Raw genomic sequence first — 26,992 nt, 5'->3', positions numbered from 1 at the left:
CCCTCTCCACAAGGATGCCACGATAAGGAAAGGAAGAAAAACCCCACCATTTTCATATGTTATTTCTCTTGTTTTATCATCTAAAGTAGCAGCCCCAGATCCTGGGCATTTTACAAACATATATGATTTAAAATAATCATTGTTTACCTGATAAGCTTACCTGTCCAGGCTCCAACAGCGGCTCCATTAGCTCTACCCCCTCTGCATAGACTTGAATTAGTGCAAGTAAATCCCTGGATTTGACAGCCTCAAGTAATTCACTCAGTTTAGCTGCTGCAGATGCACAAGTCTTCCTAGAGAACTTATGATCTACATATTTAGCAGTGATAAATTCTTTACGTGCAGTCCTGTGAGGTGTGAAAATAGAGCTTGCTTTAGAAATTTTTAGAAAAATGGGTCAATGATTATAATTTAAAATCACCTTGTCTAACTTGGAAGCTGAGGAGGGAAGAAGGAAATTATCTGATAAAATGTGTGTTATTTATTGCTACACTGCACATCTTTCTTGCAAACAAGCCCAAAATATGGAACATTGTCAGTTTTATCCTGTCTTCTATGTAAAAATTACTCTGACTGGGGCCTAAGATCAAAGCAAAAGCAGAGCTACTGCCATTTAGTCCACTATGTTTATCATCTGAGGGTTTACTACAAAACTCAAAACAATCCAAACAATCAAATTGAAACCCAGACTAAGAGTTTTATACACAGAGAAACTGAGGTAGCTGAAATGTGGCTATATGACTGGAGACTGAACTTCTGTGAAGCTCTGCAGTGGGAGTAAAACCTTCTGCTATCCTAATCTTCCCCTGGCTTGGTTAGTGTTTAAGACACTTTACATCACAGATATATTCCACAGTAAACTTCAGAGTTTAACGATTCAAAACTTACATATCACTTGATGGACTGGGTTTAGGTGAAGGACTAGGTAAATTCCCTTCCATAATATCATTAAAACTAGTATTTCCTACATTCTTGGCCAGCTGCAATAAGAAAAAGAATAAATGAAGGTGAGGATTTTTGGGGTTTAGCAGCAACCTAAAAACTGGACTATTAATGTGCATTTTCCACACTATTAATAAAAGATGGAACACACAGGACTGCGAAGTTAAAGCATAATGATTACATGTAAATACAGAGCAGTTAAAAAAAAAATTAAATTCTGTTATGTCATAACTTGTACAATAGACTTCACAGTCACAGAATTATTTGCATTTCAAGACAATCTGCCTCCAACACAAAACCGGAATGAGGAACCAGCAGCATGAACACTGAAATGGTGCTGGTACACTGATGAGGAAGCTGCTTTGGGAAAGAAGCTCAGACCCACTGAAGATCAGGCATAGTAAAATTTGATTTAAATTAATAGTAACTTTTCAAAGTAACTCAATATTTCTAGAAGAGAGCAAGTGGTAATGTTGAACCTATACCCAAATCCAGATCTGCCTTACATCTTCTCTCAATTTTCCCATATAAAATCTCTGTAACAAGTGTCTTCTTTCAGGCCAAACACAGCTAGGGAGATAAAAATTCTGCAACAGTTTCTTTTTTATTTGTTTATATTTTTCCTTTGGTTTTTTTCTTTTTTTTTTTTGGTAGTCTCACATCAGATTCCTTTCATAACTTCAACATCACATGATTTCATTCATCAAATTAAGATTCCTCCAACATTTTTCTTTCAGAATTAGCAACAGTCATTCTCCTTTGCCAAGTCAAATTAGCTTCATGTTTCAAATTGCATGAGCTTTTAGACCGCCCTGATTTTGGGATTAAGATCATCTACTGAGAGCCAAAGTTCTGATGGCACAAATAAATTACAATGGATGTCAATACTCATTCTGCGACACCTCAGGACATGAAATGACAAGTGACAAGAGCATCAATAATATGTAATAATATATAACCATGCACCTGTAAAATATCTACAGAAATATGAATGAGGAATTCTGCAAAAACACATTTCTTGAAAAAGATTAACAGTAAATTGTATATTTCAGTGCTTCCTACATATAGGTCAACATTTGACTAAAAAAACCTCAATATAAATTAAAGAAACTTACCAAGAGTTCAGATGTTCCTAATTTGTCTAATTCCAAAGACTGGATTCGAGAAATATGGACACCCATTTCTCTGTGTATTCCAGAACACTCAATGCAGGTTAAAATGCCCAAATTAGTTGATAGCCATGTTGGATCTGTAGAAATGAAAAACAAAGCATTTAATCAAAGTCCAAGAAAGATTTTCAATCGTGGTAAGAAATGTATTCTGAAATGATTCCTTATTTAATGTTTCAAAGAATGGAAATAAACTAAGAATATTCCATACTTTTCTCCAAACTCAAGTGCAAATTTAACCACTACCACAAAAATCGCTACCAATGGAATGAAGCTTTTGAGATTTAATAATGGTCCTAAAGGCACTGAATTTGGACTTACTAATTCATACTGAATTAATGTATTTCAATTCATTTAGGATTTGTTTCCTGTACAAATTACTTCCTGTTTTTAAAAGTAACAGATCTCCTAAATTCGACAACCTGTGAAGTTTTAAAATTTACTTCTTAAACTTTAAATAATCCTTCATAAAAGATTAATCATAGCACTTTTCAGTATGTAAAACAGCAGCATGCTGTAAAAAATTTGAGGAGTGTTGGCTAGTCCAGGAAAAAAAAAAATTAAAATGCTGTCATGGAGGAGATCTGCATGTAATATTAGAATAGATTTTATACTATTGAATGCTACATAAGAAGCATGACCAGTTTTTAAGGAAAAGAAAAAGCTCCAGACATACTTTGTGCACATACATGTCTTCAAATTAATCTTTTCCTTGACATTAAATAGTAACTGCTGAAGCATTAAGCCAAGAGATTTAAAGCAGCAAGCTGGAGTACAGAGGTGAAGCTTAAAACTTTAGTACAAATTAAAAGATGAATGAGAACTGTAATCTGAAGTTTCTATAGCTTTACATAATGAAATAATTGAATGAACCAGTTCCAGGATTTGACATAATTATATCCCAGGTTGTAATTTTCTCTAGCTATTTCAAGTTTGGATCAGTTCGGCATCAGCAAGCATCTGCAAGATAAACACGATCTACTCAGTTCCAAATGAGCATCACCTTCTTGAAGTGTCTCTTTAGATGAGAAAGCTGCAGCAGCTGCCAGCTCCCACAGCTCCCACACCAGCTCAGTGTACTGTGACCAGCTGCCCCTTCTCAAGCTCTGAGTGACGCATAACTGACCTGTAACTCTGTACTTCTGAAGATATTATGTGACAGGATTTCAACTCTGGGTCTCATTCTTTGCACAAGACTACTTATTCCACCTCTGAATACTTCCGATAGTGCAATTCCCATAGTCTCATGCCAAGATAAAGCCTCAGAGTAAGATCCTGGCCAGGTCAATTTTTCCACAATCATTGTCTAAATATTACTCACTTCTACTTAGTAGCATGCACAGGATCAGTGATGCCAAGCAACTTCCATTCAAGTGCAACAAGCATCTAGACACAGTGCAACAAGAACAGTTCAAACTCCAGAGGGGCTTGAACTGCTGGAAGTAAGCACAGACAACACACAAAAATATTTTAGTGAATTAAACAGAACTAATGTAGGAAAGTCATATTTGTTCTTTTAAAAACAGGTTGAAGACTGAGAAACATCACTTAGAAAATTAGTTTGCACTCTACAAACACTTCTTTAAAGAAATTACTTTGCTCCCAACAAGAAGTTGATGACATGAACAAATGGAGATACCTGGTGAGCCACAATCACAACAGACTTCATTTCCGGGTAATCTCTGTATGTCATCAATAATGGCTTTTGTCAGATCCTCTAAACTGTTTTCACCTGTGCTCTGCTCTCCACGGAATGCCATATTTAATGCTTCTTCTTTGCTGTTAGTCAATACTGATATCCATCTAGCACAAGATAAAGACCTTAATGAAGATCTGCATTTGCAAATACAAGTTAATCTACAAACTGTAGAAATCTTGCCAGGAACAAAATATTAGTGGGACTACAGGGAAGGACTGTATTGTGGGAGAGACTGAGGAGGGGGAACAGTGAGACACAAAAGGGAAAGATTTGAGAAAAGGTAAGTAAGAATGAGAAGAGACAAACAGTCTTAATTCTAACATCCCTTTGGTGAACAGCTTTAAAGTCAAGTTCTCAGGTTTCTCAAATAAGCAGAAGTTGTGGAAGAGAAAGGGGGCAATTAATCTCCTGTAAATTTAACTGCTTTAAAATGTGCCCAAAATCTTCCTGAAGTCTATCCTGGAGAAAATGATACCCCCTACTTTCTCCAGTGTGCATCTTTCTCTTCACAGAGGAAACAGCAAGAACCCTGGTGAATGTGTTGGTGTCTCATTGCCTTTTAAAATGCAGGTCTCTGTGCACTAATCAGAGTCAGACTGTAATACCCAAATTAATGAGAATTTCCATGGCAACCAAGGGGCTAAGGAAGAGAAGGATGACAGGAGAGTAATATTACCAACAGCCGACATAAAATTTTAGGAGCAACAGTTGAGTGCAACAAATCAAGACTTTAATTGTATCTCAGGCACTATTGCCTTCCCTCCCAATCACTCTGCAAGTTGCTGTTTACACAATAATGTTTTCATTAAAACCAAACAAAACACATTTTCAGTAGCTGCTGTGCTACATGTAGAAGTAAAGAGGGGAAAGCAGTTCCATTAAGGACAAGAACATTGCAGATTCAGTGTTCTAATTTAGAAAAAGAGCAAGTTAAAAAGAAATCCTCCCAGGTACAGTGATTTTAGATGATTTTAGATCTACTGCAAATAATTTTTATTTTTTTTTTATGCAGAAATATTTTAAATTGGCCATGTCCTCAAGGCACTTCATGTTTACAATGTTCAGATTGTCTGCAACCATCAGTCTTCTGAAATATGCAGAAATGGTTATGGTCATCTAAACAAACTAAGAGAACTTCAGATTGAAATTCATAATTTCTCATTGAAATAACAATGAAAAGATTAGCTTTAAAGGATTTCAGAGAGAAATTTATGTGTGTAATCTTAGAACACAGACTCGGAGCCTGAATTAACATATGGTCAGTCTATATTATATACTTCATGCACGTACATTTTTAAAATTTTTTTGTGCAGAATATAATCTAGGAACTTGTGCTTAAAATGATTTAAAAATTTTGAAAAATCAACCTTCAAATAAAAGAGAAACGGAAAGTCTTGAGCACAAATTTGCTCCATAGTTTACATGCTGAAAACAATAAAGGTACATGAACCTTTCTCATTACATGAGATGAACCCACACTAGAGGGCATTCTTCTGCAATTTTAATGATCAAATTCAATGTTATTAAAAAAAATAAAAGGCAGTGGTGTCTTGTTCCTAATATTATATCAATGTTTGGTTAAATACACAGAGTAAAATAATAATTTAGCTCAGACAAACAACATTTATCCTGACATTTGTGCACAATTTCTTTCAGCTTTACAATTTGATTAGTTTGTTAAAAAGGCAGAACTTGAATAAAACTCAACTAAGCAGTAACAATTAAAAAATTATTAGATGCAACTAAAACAAACACAACACAACTGAGCCAGCTGTTAGTTCGATACAGATTTCCTTATTACGAGCATCTAAACTGTCAGAGCAATCATTACTTTGGTTGTGTTTGCTCAGGTAGAAGGAACCCTCTGTCCAAGACTGTCACGGGGTCACCCTTGAGTCAGAGCAAGAGGCACCACAGTGGCAGCTCTTCCCTGACAAGCACAAGCACAAGGACAGACATGCTCTGAATGACTGGTGCTGTTTATCAAGAAGTGCCCAGCTGGTCACCAGGCCTTCCTAGTAGGCTGCATACTCAAAAATAAACAATTAAGTCAGTAAATATGGTATGTTAATTAAATGTAAATAGTTTATAAAACTCCTTCTAACTGCTCTTCTTCTCTTTTTCTTATCTGTACTAGTCTTTCTTATTCTTCCTTTATTAAAAAAACCCCATGTATTTGCTTTATTTCACAATACTGCCAGTGCCAAATGAATAGTCAAAAACCTTCTGGTAGTAAATACTTCGTGGTGTTCTTTCAATTAATTTAAAGATTAATGAAGTCTTACAGAATTGCTTTGTCTTCTTGTTTTAGGACAAATGGAAATGGCCTCAAGCTGTGCCAGCAGAGGCTTAGATTGGATATTAGGAAAAAAAAAAAAATTCACAAAATGAGTTTTTAAGCACTGGAACAAGCTGCCCAGAGAAGTGGTTGGGCCACCATCCTTGGAGGGCTTTAAAAGATGTGTGGATGAGGCACTTGGGGACATGGTTTAATTGTGGGCTTGGCAGTGTTTGATTAATGGTTGGACTCAATGATATTAAAGGTCTTTTCCAACCCAAGCAAGTCTATGATACTATTCTACCAAATACAATAAACAGGTGGTCCAATCATCTCTTAAACTTGTTTTTCTGAATACCAACTTCTGAATAAGCAATTTCTTATCATGCTTTAAGGCATTTTGTTTGCTGGAGATTCAGCTTTGAAGTTTTGAAGAAACAAGGCTAAACAAAAATCTGGCATCATAGGTTTTTCCATTTCCACCAGGAAATGGAAGGAGTTCATTAACCTTGCATGGACCAAACCGTCACTCAGGTTTCTCTTATTTTTCTTCAGTATTTCCAAGTTGATAAAAAACCCTCCCCCAAGAATAAGAACGAGTCTAATAGTTGGGGTTTTTTTCATTTTGCAGAAAAAATTTGTCTGTCTCTTCTGACAATCGCTATTGCAATCACTATTGTTGTTTCCAGGTAAATGCACAATCAGAACAAGAATAGCATAACGTTTTTCAAATATTGAGATATAACTTGTTTTGTATGGAAGAAGCATCAGATAGTATCAATGCCTTCAACTCAGTCTTTGCAAGGTGAAAAACATCTGAGGACTGTTGCTAAAAATTAGACTGAAGTTAGATGTCTGTTTCTCCATAGAAAACTTTCTAAACCTAGGTTTGTTTATAATCCAGGCACTTCCTGCAGGTAAAGATATGCTCTTGATCTTTAAAAAGAGGGTAGAAAAGAACCCAAAGCTCATCACCAGAGTATGTTTAGCCCTATCCACAATTACAAAAACCAGAAAGCAACTACTATTGCATATGTTAAAAAAATCAGGTTACTTTTCTTACAATCTACACATAAATATATATTTACATGCACATACAGAAACACACTACCCACACCCCACTTCCCCCTATACACTGTACTTTGTCTACTAGAGAAACTAATAATCCACTGAGAACTTAAGGACTGTCAATCAGTAATTAAAGGCCAACAAACAGCTGCCTGGATAAAAATGAAGAAAGGCACTGGCCTGAAGGAAATGTTTGAGGTGAAGCAGTAACAAACCTGTAACAGAATGTAGGCTACAGTGCTTTGTATGTATGTTTTTTTTTTTAAATCTCCTTTTAGAAATTATTATTATTAATATTATGCAGTTTGAGGAGCTATTTATGGAAGCAGTGTAAAATGATCACTAGGAAAATGTATGCAAGGTCAGTAAAACTAGAATAAAAAGATGCATCTTTCTTTTGTCTCTATTTAGATGTGAGTCTGTAAGGAAGCTGATTTGAAAATCTATTTACACATTTATTTTTCCCTTGGTTCACAAAGTAAAAAGGACAGAACAGAGGCAGCACTAAAACTGTGTGGACAAAACACAAGAGGAAAGGAAGAAGAGAGAGGCACACCTATACCAGTCAGGAGGAAATTGAAACAAGAGGATGACAACTCTAATTGAGGAGTTACATCAAGTAGTTCCTGCAGAACACCCTTAAATCACTAAGCCTGGAAATCCAAGGGATGCTGTTCCCATGATACTTTAGAGAGTAAAGCTTTTAGCGTCCACTCAGTGGCTGCACAAGAAAAACAGAATGTTTAGTTGTATTGCAGTTGCTCATCAGCACATTCACACCCATTCAAGGGGGGCAGCAGAACGGGAGGTGCTGAACTCCTCTCTCTGGTGATCTACATCAGGACATGTGGAAAAGCAAGGGAGCTGCATCAGGGGAAGTTCAGATGGGACACCAGGAAAAGGCTCTTCACTGAAAGGGCGGTTGGTCACTGGAACAGGCTCCCTGGGGAAATGGTCAGGACATCAACCCTGTTAGTGTTCAAGGAGCATCTGGCCAATGCTCTCAGTCACATGATTTACTTGTAGGTAGTCCTGGGAGGAGCAGGCAGTTGGACTCAATGATCCTTCCAACTTAAGATATTCTAGGATTCTTTATTCCAATGCAAGTAATTTCCTCAGCCACTTGACTTTAGAGTGATAAACAAAACTTCAGTGCTTCTAATGGGAAATAAAACCAGCCTGGAATTTCAAAACAGTCCAACAGGCAGCCTGCTAAACTAAATTTACTGATCTGCCTCTCAGAAGAAGGTTATTGCTAATCATTCTTCCCCTACTTTGCTCGTGTGTTAAGACAAAAAACCCCAAACAAAGCACTTCACCTTTTAAACCAACTAACACAGTAAAAATTAATTTATGGCAGAGTACCAAAAACTTATGACTCATCAGAAACAACAGTATTTTCTTCTCGGCTAAGAAAATTACTGGAATAATTAAGTTCCAGGATGAATGCAGTAATCATGACTAGCAAGTCAGCTTTGCACTGTAAGAACCAACATAAAGCTGTGGAAGACCAGAAGGAAATAGCTGCACAACAAAGAATTCTTCAGCCCTTTTATTTTACCCATGAGTCCCAAGGTTGAGCTGTCAATGCCACTGCCACCCATCACTACCAAACAAGTGAAACACCCTACAAACATTCCCTGTACTTTTAAAATACACATGGAGCAACACAGTCTTCCACTAGAACGTGGATATGTAAGGAAAGAATGAGGAAGCCTTTGCTGTCCTCTTCAGAAGTAACTTTTTTCCTGGAACTGTCAGGTGTTGAGCATTAGACAACACGCACAACACATGTCTGGTGACAAAGGAGGAAAAACCAGAGGTACATGGTTCTCAGGAAATAGTCTGATGCAGCAGGAAAAAAGACTGTTTTATTGGAAATAATCTGGTTGGAAACATGCATTAATGAAATAAGTTCCTGTATTCTGAAGTACACAAATGTGCTTTGCTGTTTATTTCTAGGCCTACAGAAGAAAAAACGTACTGCCTGTACATATATTCTATGTGTCATATGGAAATCTTTTATCTATTCATTATCTTTTATTTCAAGGAAAAGGTAGGATCAAGAGGAAAAGAAGTAACTGCAGAACAGGGTTAACAGAGAAGATTTGAGAAGAATTTTAAAATATTTCATTTGAATCTTAATAATCTGATCTACAATATCATACCAAGCACTTCACACAAACCATGTACTGGCAGGATACACAATCTAAATGGGGTTTTGGTTAGTTTGGTTTGGTTTAGTTTTGTTTTTAACATAACTAGGTTTTAAAAGAGCTCTGTAGTGTGACACAAAATAATTTACATTTACAGATTCATAACAGCAGAAAAAAGAGACGGTAAGCACTACTTATGCATCAGCTGAGAAAATTATTTCTGTTGTTATGTGTGATTTTATACATCTCTATTGGCAAAATAAACTTGAAAAAATGTAAACATTCTTACGCTACGTATTCCTGTTCATCTTCTGCTTGAAAGTGGTATGTTCTGTTATCTGAAATAAAGAAATACATCTTTTCATTTGGCACATGAAAAAACTTAATGTGTCTACATATTTGGTACTAAAACTTATTTGGCAGCTAAAGCCTTCAAGAGCAATTTCTCTTAAAAGGCATCATTAATCCTTTATTCATAGCTATGGATAACAATTCCAAAAAAAAATGAAAAAAGGAAGATGAAACTCTAAATTTTGATGCATACCAGTTGTAGGTATTTCAAAAGTCTTAAGTTTTGAAATATTACAGAAAAATAAACATATGGATCAAATTTTACCCTTTCAGAAGTCAAAACTGAAACATAATTAGGAGAAGAGGGAAAAATTAATTTATTCCTTTTATATAATTTTTCCTTTCAGTTGAGCCAAGAAAATTCTTTTTATTAACCAACAGATGAGACATGAAGTAGCTATTATCTGCCACAATCAAAGGTTTCCTAGACTGTCCTTTTCAATACAGAATGTTGGAAGTGTTTGTTGATTAATACTCTATGCAAAGCCTGAAAACAGTAAGTTGACTCATCACCTTCAAAAGAGTTTTTAAAACCAGACTGAATAAAAATACCTTCTGTACAAGACCAAAATGGGAAGAAGGGAAACCACAGGAGCGTTAACGCTCAGAAGACAAGGCAGTACCAATTTTCAGAGAAACAGAAGTGTATTTTTAATGTATGGTAAGAGAAAAAGAGAAATTAGGTCTCCTTCTCTTCCTCATTCCTTCAAATAGCACTCAAAAAGCAGAAAAATAACTGAATTGGATAAAGCCAAAGGTCTTTCCCCTCTCCTGGTGGATATAGCTAATGCATGTTCCAGTAAGTTGTTAAACATCTCTCTGAACTTAGGGAGAAGCACATATGCTGCATTTCATGGCTTGTCACAAACAAACAGTATTCATGTCACACCTACACAGAGAAAAGGTTCTATATCTATTTGTTCATCATCAGAACTAGAGGCTCTGGACACTCATGAGGCACTGTGTGTGTCTGGATAGACCTGAACTTTGAGCTCTAGCCTTGTGTTCTACTCAAAGCATCTTGCAATGACATTTTCAGAAATCCCACATAATGCAAGACGGTGCTAGAGTTGCTACATACGTGATATTAGATCAAAGGACTTCTTATCTTCAGCATTTGGCTTCACCTGGCAGGTCAATAAATTCAGTTTAGCTGGTTGCCTGTTGGACTAAAAAGAAAATTTATTTTACTTTAAAAATGTCTTGATTTAGGATTATTTTCCCTTTCTGGGGAGTGGGCATGTATGACACTATTTAAAGCTTGGACATGCACACATATCCACCCTCAAAAAGCTTGAGACCGGCAGCTCTTGGTCTGACTTGGTCTCTCAAAACAGACACATTGCTAAATCTAAACAAAATTAAAAACTTTGTAGCCACACTTTATATGAAAGATGAAAAAAAAAAACAACCTAATAAACAATATGCTAATAATAAATATTTTTTAATTGCATTTCATCAACAATGGCAAAACTATAATGCAGTTTCTCATTACAGCCTGCCCATATTCCAAGTTTCCTCACATTTTAAATAAATCAAAGACATAGTCCTAAAACTTTAAAAGGGAAAGTGGAAAGCTGAAGATCTGGAGTTTCAGAACTCAGAATAAATACAAATACCAATACCAATACTCTGTGCTGTAATTAAGTCACTTAAGACATCATAACTAAATGCATCTTTGAGGTATTTTGGGTTTATACAGGTAGTAAATTTTAGAAATTGATGTCTGTCAGTGGAATTTGGAGCAAAGAGGGAAAAAGGGTGAGGAAATGGGACTATCTCCTTTAATGAGAGGAACTCCTGTGGTCATTTATAACAAGTTCATTATCCTACTCCCACAAGGCAGTTCTAGCATTGCCTCCACCATCATCACGTTGGAGCTACCTCATGACTGAGCATTCCTAGGAAAATCCTTCAGATATATGCCTGATTCCAAGAACTTACTGTGATCAAAACTTCCCAGCATTTCAAACTTTTAATTGAAAGCACTAAAAATACTAAACACATTCACTCATCTGTCAGACTCTAACGAATTATCAAATTCTTCCCAAGTTTCCAAATTACATGCTTCATATATATACCATGAAAATCCTTATAAGAAAATCCATCCGAAGTATTAATTGAGAAGTCTGTTCAGTATATTTGCCGTTTTCTCATAAAACTACTGATAAATTAATTTCATAAGCTACTGTTTCACAAAACTTCAGCAGTCAGAAGCTGAAATAGCATTCTTTTTGCAATAGCAGATCAGCAGCAACAGATTCACCAGGAAAGGATGATGTTAATTTATTCTTTTCATATAAAAGTATAAAAATAACTTACCGTTGCATGTGATATGGTAAGAATTCCATTTTTAACAGTGCACTTCCTTCTTTGCCATACTTTCCTCAACCTACATAAGAATATCATACCAAGCTCAGTAACCAGACCTGACTTCAAAACACATATTAATCTCATTATCATTTTGAGACGATTAGCTTTAAAAAACAAACAGATGCAGTCAAAATTTTACTAAATGCCTCACCAAAAGAAACTTGGAGATTTCTGACAGATCTTAATCCTCTTTAGAGTTATAAGACAATAGGTATCTTTTAACTATGATTTTTTTTTTCATGCTTGCTTGTCATACTTTTTATATTTGCTGTATTAAATTTAGTTCTGTGTTCAGGTTTGAACTTTGGAACTCTCAAGTACTCATGGCACATGCATTAGGAGAATGTTCCTGAAGCAACCACAGTAGAAAACAGCTACAGTTAGAGCATGAATGTAGTAATAGTTTTCACTATTATGTGCTACCAGAACATACCCATCACTCTTCTTTAAAAGATAACCTTTCTTCTCACTGCCATATTCCTTATTCCCCTGAAGCTGATGCATACTGTATCCTCCTTGCCTGCTCTGTGAATCCTGAAAAAGGGAAAAACAGCATTAATGTTCTCCTGATGTGCACAGTAAACTTTCCTAACCATTAAGCCTATTTTTTCTTCTCTACAACATCACAAATTAATAAAGATTAAAAAAAGGAGAGAGAACTCCTACAGCATGTTTTACATTCATAGGAGAGCTTGCTTTTACACCACGTGATCTTGAACTAGATACATGTTCAAGATTAATTAATACATTAGGCCTTTGATGCAAATATGCACCTCAAAACAAAGACTTTTAGAATACAGATATTTAATATTGTACAAACTTATAAGCAAAGAGTAAAAGGCTAAGATAAAAATTCAAAAAGAAAACAACAGAATACAGCATGCATATATATTTAGGAACACATACATAAACAAAGACAAATGCTAATAATCACTTTTTTTTTTCAAATTAAAAATATGTAAAATTCATGAGTTTTAGTGAATGAAGTCAGCTGAAATAACTTTTGGCCTGATCTAGTGAAACAATTAAGTGAAATGGATTAACTTGTTACAAGCACATCAGAAAACAAAAAAATCCCCAAAATTCATTAAAACATTGACTTACTCTCCTAGACTTCGATCACGAAAGGCAAAAGCAATAGAGGAAAGAGAAAGCAAATAATTTAAAACAAGAATTATTATTTATTTAAAAAAACATGTTCATTGAACATAAATTTTATAGCCCCCATTGTTAAAACAATGTTTCCCCTTTCTAAAGACACTGCTAGAGAGAAGGCAAGAGCTACTTTTTTAGGCATATTGGTGTTTTTTCTCATGAAGTAACAAAACATCGTAACAAAATTCCAGGCAACCTGGCATATATGACATTGGCTTCACAAAACAACTAAGATGACTGCAGGATCAAATTTTAATATGCCTTCTATCTTTATAATCTTTAAATTGCCTGAAATAATAGTTATACTGTATCCTCCACCACTGGAAATAATTCTGAATTTCCATTGAAAAAGATCAGGCCCAAAGTTAACTTTAAATTTTTTTTGCAAGTGTATGCAAAAGGCTATAGTTAAGGACACATCAGTTTGGTTTTAAATGTAACTGTGAAACAATAACCTGCAAAATATTTGACAAAATCCCACCAAAAAAAAAAAAAAAAAACCAAACCCAAAAGAATGGGAAGTTCAATTATTCCCTTGTCAATAACCTTTCCCCTTTAAAGCACAGTTTCTTACTACCACAATCAATATATACTGAAGAAACAACCAGGGCCTCAATATTATTATTTCAAACTGCTTCCCTGCCAAAGTAATGTTTGGTAAGAGTACTTCCGATTTTTTACAAATCCACTGGAGAAAATCCCATTCATTTCATGTTCTTCAATAATTCCATGGTTTATTCAGGGTGCTTACAATTGTTTTTCATTTTGTAACAAGTTTGCCACAGAGTTTAGAGAAGTGTTTTGGTAAAACTGGCAGTTGTGGTTGGAAGCAGCACAAAGGCTGCTGCAAGCTGGGGGCTGCCAGCAGTGCTCACACCACCACAATCAGAAGCTCATTTGTTAAAAACAAATTTCAAATCCCCATTGGAATTAGGGTAGGATGGTATTAGCATAGGAAAGAACACAACGAGATATAGTTCTTGTTGAGAATAGCATATCATAGGGAGATTTGGGGAAATAAATCAAAATGTAAAGAAATAGTTGACAAAACAGACACAAAACATGATTCTGAAGATTAGCTATATTCAACTTAAAGCTGTTAAGTTACATTTGTACAAAAATAATCAAGAGAAAAAAATAGGGAACAGAAGCCTGTATTAAATGCCTGGTTTCTTTTAAAATTTAAGCTTCTTAGGATATGAGCATTTTGCAACATACAAGATCAGATGCTTTACACAATTAAAATTACACTATTATCCATTAAAATACATTTTCCAAAAGCTGTAAACCACAGCGATTTTCCAAAATTAGATCATCCTTGCAACATGTAACAGAAACTGCCCCGACTTGACATGAGGCCACAATAGTGGCCACAAGAGACACTCCATGTAACAGAGCCAATGGTACCTCCTGCAAGGAAGCTGCAGCACTGGCATTGCTGCACAGCCCAGGATTCAAACACAGTCTAGATGTGCTTTTCCAGGAACCAGGTAATTGCACTGATTACAGTAATATTTTTTCACTGATGAAAGGACAGGTATGCCAGAAAAATGTGTAAGGCCATTACAGATGCCCATAATGCTAAATAAACACCTTGAACAAGTGCAACAGGGAAACGGGAGTTGCGTTATGAGACCTCGAAAATGTCAGGACGTCTCACTTATCTCATAGCAGCTCTGAAGAGGTTAAAGGTGGCAGAATTTACAATTTGGACAGGAATCACTAGTTTCAACTTCCTTCTCCTGGTCAAAGAAACTTATAGCTAGAAACAACCAGGGCCTCAATATTATTATTTCAAACTGCTTCCCTGCCAAAGTAATGTTTGGTAAGAGTATTTCTGATTTTTTACAAATCCACTGGAGAAAATCCCATTCATTTCATGTTCTTCAATAATTCCATTAATCCATAAATTTTCCAGAGATGAGATTATAATGCACTAATATAAGTAGGAAAATGTATACTTAATCATAATCCACCAGGCCATCTGTCACAATAATAAAGTCCAGCTTTATGTACTTGACGAGCTGGATATACATAATGATGGAGGCTGACTGGTGGAAACTCAGGCCATGTCAGGCTTTGCTGTCTCTTAACCAAGGAGTAATGGATGCTGCCATGCTGCTTCAGGATTAAACTCTGAACACCTAAGTAACACATTGTTTTTCAAGCTCCTCAATACTTGCCAGCATCATTACACTCCAACTCATGTCATGTAGCAGAATTTAATGAGTCAAAGTCCTCATGTTGATTTTGAAGGAGAAACTTGAACATCAATGTGATCAAATGGTTATTTTATCAAAAAAGCAGATTCTTTCATTACAGCATTTCTCTCTCTCCTGTGATTTGCCTGGGTATCTGAGAATCACAATACTGCTCCTTTTTCTTCTAAGACACAATTTCAATTCTCTTCAAACCAAACACTTTATTTTCATATTTATAAATTTATATACATATATTATATACGCATATATACACAGTTTTTCAAGAGTCCTAGAATTTGCCCACATTGTAATTACATTCAGAACAGTTGCACAGTTTATTTTGGTGATGACTGTGAAGATACTTTATTTCAGCATGTATTCAAGTTTCAAAATTTGACTTTACATTGATATTTGACTTTACTTTTATATTTTAGATGAGGTTACTTTCCACTAAAACACAATATTTTTACTAAACATACAGGAAATAAGTAACCAAAAATCCAAACACTGTATTTCATATGTTACTCTGCCTTACAATAATCTATGAGCAACTTTTGAAACTTGACTTATATGGACTGAACCATATGCAGCCATGGATGCACAGCACAAAGTAGTGAAGAACAACCACACATTTGTCCTACTTTATTTCCAAGAACTGTCCACGAACTCAACAACACATGCATCTTCCAGGAGAGGAGGAGATGTTTTTCTTTGCTCCCCAAATAATCAGCTTGTGAAAGAAAAGGTACGTGAAAGGAAAGCAACTCTTGTTGCTCTGTGTGTTGGGAATCAATTCATGATGAAGAATGAGCAGGAATTATGTTCAGAGTGATTTAGATAATAGGGAGATGACAAATGTAATGCCTGTATGGAAAGCTCTCTAAGTATGGAAGAGATCTAGTAAGTCCACATGCACATTGGAGATGGAAGGGAAAAAAAATACCAAACAGAGAACCAGAAAAGACTGTAAAGTATGAGATAAAGGAAAACTGAGCACTAGAAAGAGCTGGCAGCTTTTACAATAAATTGGGATCTATTCAAAGGGACTCTGTAGTACTCCTGTCAGCATTTATGACATGAAAGAAATTCTAAAAAACATGTACAGTGTGTTGTAAGGCTGTGTTGTCCCTCAGAATGACGGGATTAGAAGTGGAACAGACCCCTGGCCAAGGCTCGTCTGCTCTATGATGTACACCTACGTTATGTAAGTACACATAAGCAAGTATTCAAAAGAAATAAAATCATTACTGTAAGGAATTACTCATCCATCATTTGTTATTTACTGTGATTCCACATTAGTTAATTTACTAACTTCAAGCCACACATCTACATGCAATGGCCATAATTGCAATGGGCTATCTATAAAATTACATGACAGCCCATGAAAATACTTACCCCAGTTACTATAGTTCTATTTTTTAAAAGTTTCAGAAGAATTCCAGGAACATAAAGATTTTTTAGCTTCACACCACACAAGGGACATTAATGAAAACTACTCTGAAGAGTATATTTATTATTACATATACTGGAAAATCAGTGCAGCTCTTGCACAGAGAGGTTGTGTCAAAAACTTCCTGGAGTTCTCTGGAGGAATCAGTAAGTAAATGATGACTGATGCAGTGTACCTGGACCTTCAACAGGCACTTATCCTTCCTTATGAAAGGGAAAGAATTGCCACAGGACAAGAGGAGAAGTCTGCAGGTGAGATAACAGGTTAAAAGCACAAAACAGCCCAATGAGTTTCACAGAAGGCTGCACCAGCACATGTGGTGTCTAACACAAACAGTCTGGAAAAGGGTGAATAACAAACTGTCAAAGTTTATTATATGCTATTAAATTATTCAGGATACTCAAGAAAGGCTGACTGAAGAGTTTCTCAGGAACTCAACGATAGTGAGTAGCTTGACAACAAATGACAGGTGAAGACCAGTATAAAAGAATGCCAAGTGATGCAGAGGGGAAGAATAAGATACTGTGAGCTCACCACGAAGATTCAGAAACAGAGTGATAGGCTATAGCTTTACAGAGGACTAAACTTACACACCTCCTCTGGCCAAAAAGCAAGTCAATGTTAGGTTTTATATGGAAAAATAAAAAACAAGAAAAATGATCAAAAACTATCCAGTGAGGATATCTCAAATTCACACACACTCTGATCCTGAATAGGGCATGCAGATCTAAAAGTTCAAAACAAATAAAAGGGGAAAGATTTTTCCACACAACATGCAGCCATGGTGGGAAAGGCACAGCTGTAACATAAGCTGATGGTTTACACTTCTTTAAAAAGCAACTGCACAAATTCAAAGACTTCCAAGCCAGTCAAGCTACTAATGGGAGGGTATTCTGGGGAAGTATCAGTGTTTATTGCCCTGCATTTTACCTTCAACACCCACTATTAACTGACATCAGTTGGCCAACTCAGTAACATGGTTGTAAATTATGTTTTTATGTATATATGATATCAGCAATACTGTCCAGTCATATATTTGGATGATCATATATATTCAGCAGAACGGCATCTGTCTAATGTTTAGTTATAATTCATATTTAATAATAGACACCCTGTAAATATGGTTGTCTTATACACTGACAAGAGAACTGAACAGAGGGTAAGCAAACTTTTCCTGAAGGAAAGCTACACTGACCCTCCCAAGAGTCACTGTCACCATGGGATGTTAAGTATTTCTCTCAGGCACCATGATTTTGAAAAGTCACAGTATTATCTCAGGTAAAAGCTGTGATGTGTGTTATTATGTTATCTCCTAGTTCAAGAAGTATTCCAGAACATCTGCAATGGACATCACGTGTGCAACCCCACTTTTGATACCAGTGCATTCGATGATGAACTTTACTTTTTAACTGCCCTCTCTCAGACCCTGCTGTCTGAATAGCAAACAAATTTTCTTTCTTAGCAGTTACTATTAGCAAAAGGAGTTTGGAAAGGAGAACAACAGCACAAAATCCACCTGAGTTAGCAGATGAACAGTAATGTGCAAACCATAGGTAAAGGCAAGTCTCTGGTTCTCATTCTGCCTTGGGATCACCTGGGTCAGGAAAACACTGAACACAAACTGGCTGGAGGATAGCAGAACACAAGAAGGAAGTGTGCATCCCTTCTCTTTAATTTTTTTCCTGAACAATCATTCTTTATCATTGTCAAGGACAGGATGTTGGGCTTGATGAAGCATTTATCTGACCCATTACAACTGTTCTTACAGTACATTAAGAAAGTACATTAAAAAAAGAATAATATCTTTTAATACATAAAATGGAAACAGAAAACGAATGTAAAAATATTGTTTGCTGATATGTAGTTGAACATTGTAAATATTAGTTTTGCCTTAATGTTCAAAGTCCAGCTCTTTTGAACCAATAACTACACAAATTGAACATTAATTAAACCAATTTCTGAATATAAAATTCACAAATTTACATTATCTCCAAGAATAACATGTCTAAATTATTTACCTCCTTCTGATCAAGCTGCAAAGAAGATTTTATCAAATCTCGAAGAGCTGTAAGTTGTTTCTTTTCTTCATCTTGTGTCTGCTTTATCTACAGAAAGAGATTGACATTTTATGTTTGCTGGATGGGACTTCAATGTTTTATGCATTTCAATATACCATTTTAGATGTCCTGAACAACTAGCTCAATTATGTTGTGTTTTTGTAATAGTTGTGTTTATTTTCATGGACCAGTCTGTTCTTAAACCTTCACCTTCTATGCATGTACTCCTTGAAAAGCAAATTAAAATGAATGTACAATTCCACATGCACTGTTTGTTCTGTCATATTGTAATGGCTTACTATACCTAATGTAAGTAAATTAGCCTCTGAAATATTAAAATAACTCCAATAAATTTGATGGATTACTTAAGGAATGAAAACGCAGTTTAATTTAGCAACTAATGGCAATAGAAAATGAGATTATTGTAATTCTGATTATAGAACACAAAAACACTTCGGTGACAAGTGGTCTTTGATTCCATGTTATTACTTTTCTTCAATGAACATCACAAATTAATTCAGTTTAAAAACCTGGTGCTATCATTAAGTAATTTGGCTTTAAAACGTGAAAATGTACTAAAATTAATGCTAATAATATAAGCTGATTCCAATATTCACTCTTAAAAGCAGTTTTATCTTAATGTTTGATTGAATTAGTAGTAGAATGAAAGCTACTTTTCCTAATAGCTCTAAAAACTACATATGAAGTTTAACAGTCAAGATGTCTTCTCTTCATCTATGTTCAGTTTCAAATAACACACCTTTCATTTATAAGATGCAAATGAAATGCAGACCCTTGTAGTTATATTTAAAATGTACTTATATAAACAAAATATTTTCATTTTCAGATATAAAGCTACTTGTAAGTAAACTTACATTATATAAGTCAGCAGCCAACTTTTCAATATATTGTTTAAGTTTATCAGCTGTTTTCAAGCCATCTTGGAAGAAACTGGAATGAAAAATACCTTTGCTTTATCAGGAATATATCTAATTCATAACACAAGGTAGATTATCTCATGGAGAAAAACAGCAAACCAAATAAAATATATCCAGCTTCTTTCATGTTCAAAACTAAACAAAGAATGAAACAACTAAAAACCCCAAAAAAAACCCCTTCCTGTAAGTTGAAAGTACAATATCTTTCAACAGTGGAGAAACACCATTGTGACTTAAACAAATATCAAATTAGAGAGAATATAGATTAGCTTATTTTTGTTACTGCTCTAGCCAACGTGTTTCTCCTTCAGTAATTTCTAAAATCTTTCTCCTGTGTTTAATTTAAGTTCCTGTGTATTTGCCTTTGTGGTTCTTCTACTGATGACAAGGTTGTATCTTACCAGCTTCACCTCAAGGAAATTCAAAGAAATTACTGGCTTTCACAGTAGTTTTAGAATTTAAATAAAAGACTAAAAACTATTAATTAGAATAAACAAGACATTTATAGAAATGCATTCCAGATCTATGCCTCAGGAACTAAAATTAATTTTTGTAAGCAACAGAAAGGTTTTCCTTTAGCCTCTTTCTCCATCACTGCCCTGCCCCACAAACTCACTCTGACACTCTCTACTGGAAGTCTACAGCCTCAGAAGGGGAAGATTCAGACACCTGGCACATCACAATTATGAAAAAAAAGGTTCTGATACATTCAAACAAAGGGACACAAATTTACACAAAATCTTGTGTAAAAAAGAAAATTGTAACTAAGGCTTAAAGCATTGCAGCACTTACTTGCATTGTGCATGATAATATTTAATAAGGTTCTGCAGAAGGTCCACACCCTTTTTTGTCTTGATTTCATTAACCTTAATAAGATACTGTATAGACAATGGAAAACATTGACAATCATGTATCACAACCTTCAACGGTTTTCAAATAATAAAACATCATTTGCTCAATGAATTAAACTCTGTGTTTAACCTGGGTGCTGACCCATAAAACACCACTCTATCATTGCTAAACAAACTTTAAAACAGATAACAGTTTATCTGGCCACTCCATAAAATTTTAACACCCCAAAACATAAAGGAAATCCAAGAAAAAAGTTTCATCCTTTAGAACTGTCTAAATATTCCCATTTTTAATGCTACTGTAGTCATTATTGAAATATTCTGAAAGTACAAACACTGTGCAATTTAAAGTAATCCCCACTAAAATGTAATAAAAAGAACTATTGATATAAAAAATCAGTTTTATGGAACTAAGGTTATCATTATAATTCATCACTTTATAAGAAATTTTAGAAGGCTTCAGAAAGCATATTAGAAGAAAGATATCAAAATACTGCTCAGCCATAAACCTGATAAAATAAGAAATATTTCCACAATGTATTTTTAACCCAAGAACCTTCCCACAATAGTCTAAAACCAAGGAAAATTAATAAAACAAAAAGAAGCCAAGTTTTGTACAAGAGTTGCTAAAATAATTATCTTTATGGCTGTACTCTGTCACATTAAAATAATTTCCTCCCTCTGCCCCCATTAAACAGCAAAGAAGATTTCACCACCTTCAAGTAAGGCCCACAAGGTCTGTTAATAGTAAGTTATGGTGTTGCAATTAAAAACTGAAATTTGTTTCTTACTTCACACATCTGTAGCTGAAATAGCCGCCTTTCCTTCTCCATTTCCTCTGCTATCTCAGCTCCTGTTATCTCAGTTCTTATCATCCCATGCTGTTTTGCATGTTCTCTTTTTTCCTTTTCAATCTTTGTACTGAAATTTTAATTTGAAAACATTTTAGAAAGTTCCTTCTACTAAAATGTGATCTAGCATTATTTAGGGAAAAAATAATAATGAAGACGTATCAAAGAAGACATCCTGAAGATCAGCTCCTCTACCAAATCCTGTATATTTTAAGTCTCCAGAAGCTATTGAGCCATGAAACTGCCCTTCTTTCAACTCTGTTCTCTAACTTGGGGAAAACAATCAATAATTATATAATAATAACAGCAATAACAATACTAATAATACTACTAATACCACTAATAATAATACTAATGATACTACTACTACTGATTCATTAAAAAAAACCCCAGCACCACAAAAAACAAAGCAAACTGGGAGAAAAATACTTACAATTTGGTTTCATAATCTTTCCAGGCTTTGTCAAAAGGTTTTTTGAGGTCCTTAGGAAATAGAAAATTTTCTTAGAACATTTTTAAAACTTTGTCTTCATAGTTATCAAGTAATAAATAGCAACAAAAATAGTGTTTTCTTTAAAACTTTTCAGACAGTGGTTGGAAAAAAATACTGGATTTGAATCTTGTAAAGTATTGCTTTCCTGTGCACATTAACATGATAATTTGCAATGAAATTTTCAAGAAGCATTGCAGTCATGCCAATTTTTTTCTTTGTACTAAATACAGAATATTAATAAATGCCAACGTAAGAAATAATCTCATAAGTGAAAGGAAAACAGTCACTAGACAGCTGAACATAAAATAAAAACTTAGTTTGCAACACTTACCCCTTTAACACCTTTTAAGTCTCCTTTTAAGAGAGAATCCAAAGTGAAAATAACATTGTGGCTTAAACCCTGGAGCTAAAAACAAAAATATTATCATTCAAAAGGATGTATTATGATCTTATCAAATTACTGCCAACAAGTCTTTGAACTTCATTAATCAAGTTGCAATCACCTCACATTTCTAAATTAACACTAAATTCAGATCTGGGAAGAATTAATAAACATTTACTAGCATGAGACATAGAAACATTATAATTAACATTTACTTAAACAAGGTGACCTAAATGCAGAATTTTACAAATGGCACATAAGCAAAGTTCTGAAAGCACTTCAAGGTAATATTCATCCTCTTGAAGCAAACATTTGGGTAGAAATGTCTCCTATAGTCTCCTAAGTAAGAAGCAAGGACCTGCTGTGCCACAAGCAGGCAACACACAAAGCATGTGTTAATTCAACCATGAACAGAAGGAGCCAACAGAATCACCAGCTCTTTGAATATCTCCCCCTTTTTGGGAACACTGATCTTTCCTTGTCCATTGTGTAAATCTGACATCTCCTCAAACTCTCATGAGTTTAAATTTCACCCTACTGAATTCATGCCTATTTGAATGTCGACAAGAATATCAAAACAACCACTCAAACGGGTTCTCCAGGTCTAGTGTTCCACTCAAACTCCTCATATATTCAAAAGACACTGCAGCATTTTTCATTTTTCCAGGTGTATCCGTTAAGGATAACCAATTCAAGCCATTAATTTTTGGCTTGAAACAACTGAAGAATAGCCAGCTAGTATGTCAGCTATAGGAAAAAAACCAAAAAATCAAGGCTAAATAGCAGTGTACCATTCCAATATGGTAATTATTTGGAATCATTTATTGTATTCTTGAAGACCTGATAAAACAGTAGCCCAAATGAATTGGAAACACATCCGATAAAGCAAAACAGTCTCATGTATAGAGCAAAATAAAGGAAAAAAACCCTTAACAGACAGAAACACATATGACACTTTGGTGAGGGTTGAGAAAAAAAGATAATTTGCCTGCAAAGATTATCTGAGGATATTTACAGGAAAGAGAGGTAGAGGAAAACAGGCTTTAAACACTTGGAAAAAGGCAAGCACCATGTAAATTTTCAAAAAAAAAGTATTCTGCAAGTGCTACAAATGTTCTGCCCAAACCTCATCTAGATCAATGTAAAGATATTGACACACGCATTTTCATGTACATAGGTTTTTATACATCCTTTAAATGCACTACTATAAGCAATTACTGCATAAAGAATGAAACCTGAATTGGGAAAGGAAGTAGAAGTAAAAAAACAGAGAAACTGATTCTGGTCAGACACTCAGAATTTGCTGAAAACACAGACCAATGTAAAACATAAATTTATAAAATCTTAGAGAAGGTGTCTTTGTGTGTCCTTCTTATAAGATAATATTAATAATAATGACTGGACAACTTAACTGTTATAGATTTTAAGTTTCAGACATTATATTTAGTGATGACATCAACAGTTAATAGTAAAAACTGCCAAGCAACTTATTTGGCCTTGTTAAAATGATTAACGGACATGCTTTTATTCTTGCCCTTGTGTGCTGAGCAATCATTTCAAAATTATGCTTTCCAAAAGTTGTGTATCTAATAAAAGTTGCTGGTTTTACTTCATAGTAAGTGAATATGACTCTCAAAGAAGTCACTCTATAATTGACAAAGAAGAAAATAAGTTATTTTGTATCCTCCTTCTCATGAAATAGCTATAATATCACAATTCATATGAAAATTTTAATGAATCATAATTGAAGTTCAAAGATTTAAAAAAAAGAATCCAAATTTGTGAAGCATTTTTTTCATTGTCTACTGTGTAGCTCTAGTCCTTAGTCATCTTTATGTCTTCGAAGACCATTCATTATTTTATTAAATAAGGCATCAACAATATGTTCTAGGTAAAAAAGGAAAAAAAATCCCAAACCTCTTATCCTGCCATTTATCTTAACACCTCCTGCCATTTCTCCCATTAACTTTATCAACATAAGCCTCAGCACCTACTTTGGGGCTTTATAAGTGACACTACAGAGTCCTCCTCTCAACTGCTCTTTCACCGGACCTCAACTTTTATTTTGATATCATAAATGTCTTTTTTTTCTTTCATTGTAATCTTATTAAACAGAATGATGCCTAAGAATAACAAAGCAGAATTTTCTATCTTAGGGAGAAGAAAGGAGAAAAAATAAATGGTTTTAAAATGCTGAGACAGTTGTAAAATAAGTTTATTGTCTATTTGATAGTGATGAATGAAGTACATTAATGAACAACCTATTCTGAATCCTGTCAACAAGAATTTAGATAGATAATGCTTCATAATCTAGCTGTAATAGTATAATGTTCTGAATAAGTGTGGTTTCTTAAATTAAAAGTGTGTTTTCCTTTTGATCAGCACAATTTTAAATAAATAAATAAACCCTGACATCTTGTTTGCTAGTTGAAATAGGTTAAAATTTTCTGTGGATGCCCCAATAGAAATGACAAAGTCCACAAAGCTTCCAAAAAACTTGAGTTCTAGTCCCAAACTGTTTTTCAACTTCACTTTAATTCACATTCTAAAATACTTACTTTTAATTGTGTGCTAAATTTAAATTAAAGAAGGTCAAAATAACCCAGAGTGACAGAAGTCTCCACAGAGGAAAGCAGAAAACTCAATCTTGGGCAACTGTCAAAGCCAGGGAACTTTGCTACAGGGAGCTTTGGTGTGACCTACAGCAGTTATGGTTGTGTTAGGGACTCTAGGAAGACAAGTCTGTAATACCACTTGTACTTCACACACCAAAAAAGCTTGGAAATAAGTTCAACTATAAGAAAAATGTAAAACTGAAGCTATGACTTTCTGAATGTGACAGCTACAAAGCCCATGAAATATGATTTCACAAGAAATATGGCTTCATTACTTTCAGTGTTCAAAGATATTTGCTGTGACTGTAGTTTTATTATGCAGCTTTCAGAAATAAAAGCCTAAGGCAAACTTTAAATGAGACAAACCTTTAAACCACCTTCAAAAAACTGGTATTTAGGCAATAGATGCTTTATATTCTGCAGGGAGAGGGGATTGTTAACACCATTTAAGCATGCTCAAATTGTTCTTTTTTCTTCCAAAAAGTGAATGTTTCTCCTTTTGTGGTAAAACAAAACAGCCATAACTAATGATACTGTATTTTTAACTGGAAAGACTTCAAGTTAAGGGATGATTTAAAATTAAGGTCCATGAGGTATGTATCACCATCAATCACTTGAGAATGATGACTCAAGTGATGTCTCAACATTTACATTACCTTCTTAACTGCCAATTAACAATCAAACACAGAGTGCGTAATAACACCCTTTAGAGATCCTCTCTGCAGAAATTGTTGGTTTTGTTTTTGAAAAAAACTGGAAGCATCTCAAAAAGTATCATTAGTCATCATGATCATGCAGCTGTTGTATTATACTTCATTTTGAAACAAATTAAAAGCTAAGAAAGTTTGAAACTCCTCACCAGGTTCTTCAACAGTGTTGATAATTCTTTAGTAAGTGTGGAAAATTTTACAAAAGCGGTGCCAAGATCTGGATTATCCCGACTTAAAAAATTACTTCCAAATTTATCTAGTACTTGTGCATAGTTTTCTTCATTTTGAACATGATCTGCAAAGAAAAATCAAAAGTCAGAAAGGTTTTTTGTAGTCAGTCAATTATAATTTTAAGCTTAGTGCAACTTAGCAGCAAACTAAGTAATAAACAGTACTTTGAGAAAAGCCACAAGTCAACACATTTAGTGAAAATTAAAATAATTTTAAGATTAAAAAGAACTATTTAGCAATAGACATATATATGCTTTTTAAATCAGCAAGTTGAATTTGTAATACAGAGATGAAGAAATATCTGCAGCTATTGACAGAGTAATAAGATCAATAATATATCAGTGAAACAATATGAGCTCGTTTTGTAAACAACATTGGAATTTAAAGTTGCCCACTACAGGAACTTTAATGCATATGTGAACTTTTCTTTTGAAATGTTGGACATTTTTACAGAATAAAAAAGTCAAAAGTATCAGATATAAGAGTAAGGAGACCAAGTCTGAATCTGACTGCAAGTTCAAAAGAAGAAACATCTTACAAAGGTTCCTTTTCTGCCTGCTTTATAAACTGAGTTATCTCAGATAATGGAATGTGTATTGGTACACAGCCAAGGACTCATTTCAATGTATTTAATAGCAAACTGCATATACAGAGAGGTCAAAACCAAGAAGATGCAGTTGAAGCCAGTGAAAGTGAGAAAAATCCTTGACTCAAGAATGAATTAGAGACTGTTGTATCTGAAATGTCTTTCCTGCTTCTATTTATTTTCCTTTCTGGCATGTGTTCATATAATTTTCGTTACTTCCATTTTAGTATCTTTAAATAGAAAATTTACCTCTACAGCCCTTTGGGAAAGACTTTAACACCTTTATCTCTCTTAGAGGATATTACTGGTATTAATTAAATCAATATTTCACTCTAATGAGTCTCCTAGCCTTACTATGTGGGCTTTTTTCTGCAAACCACAAACACAAAACCACAGAGCTACAGCACAAGTTCTGTGCAATGAAAGGGAGGAAGGG

General features: G+C 34.6%; 1 protein-coding gene across 1 annotated transcript in view; it reads right to left on the bottom strand.

The window, feature by feature from the left end:
• ASAP1 (ArfGAP with SH3 domain, ankyrin repeat and PH domain 1) overlaps window positions 1–26,992 on the bottom strand; it is a 146,775-nt gene that overhangs the window by 36,499 nt on the left and 83,284 nt on the right. Inside the window, exons 5-19 of the mRNA XM_017746044.1 lie at window positions 25,889–26,034; window positions 22,364–22,438; window positions 21,973–22,022; window positions 21,480–21,609; window positions 20,630–20,715; window positions 19,775–19,850; window positions 18,861–18,947; window positions 12,470–12,570; window positions 11,986–12,055; window positions 10,745–10,832; window positions 9,602–9,650; window positions 3,751–3,914; window positions 2,058–2,191; window positions 889–980; window positions 161–347 (exon numbers count right to left, since the gene is read on the bottom strand). Coding sequence (XP_017601533.1) covers window positions 161–347; window positions 889–980; window positions 2,058–2,191; window positions 3,751–3,914; window positions 9,602–9,650; window positions 10,745–10,832; window positions 11,986–12,055; window positions 12,470–12,570; window positions 18,861–18,947; window positions 19,775–19,850; window positions 20,630–20,715; window positions 21,480–21,609; window positions 21,973–22,022; window positions 22,364–22,438; window positions 25,889–26,034 — 1,535 coding nt within the window. The remainder of the gene's footprint in view (window positions 1–160; window positions 348–888; window positions 981–2,057; window positions 2,192–3,750; window positions 3,915–9,601; window positions 9,651–10,744; window positions 10,833–11,985; window positions 12,056–12,469; window positions 12,571–18,860; window positions 18,948–19,774; window positions 19,851–20,629; window positions 20,716–21,479; window positions 21,610–21,972; window positions 22,023–22,363; window positions 22,439–25,888; window positions 26,035–26,992) is intronic.

This window comes from Corvus brachyrhynchos, unplaced genomic scaffold (genome assembly GCF_000691975.1).
Source record: "Corvus brachyrhynchos isolate BGI_N302 unplaced genomic scaffold, ASM69197v1 scaffold28, whole genome shotgun sequence".
NCBI classification, from domain to species: domain Eukaryota; kingdom Metazoa; phylum Chordata; class Aves; order Passeriformes; family Corvidae; genus Corvus; species Corvus brachyrhynchos.
This window is presented reverse-complemented; position numbering and strand designations above follow the sequence as displayed.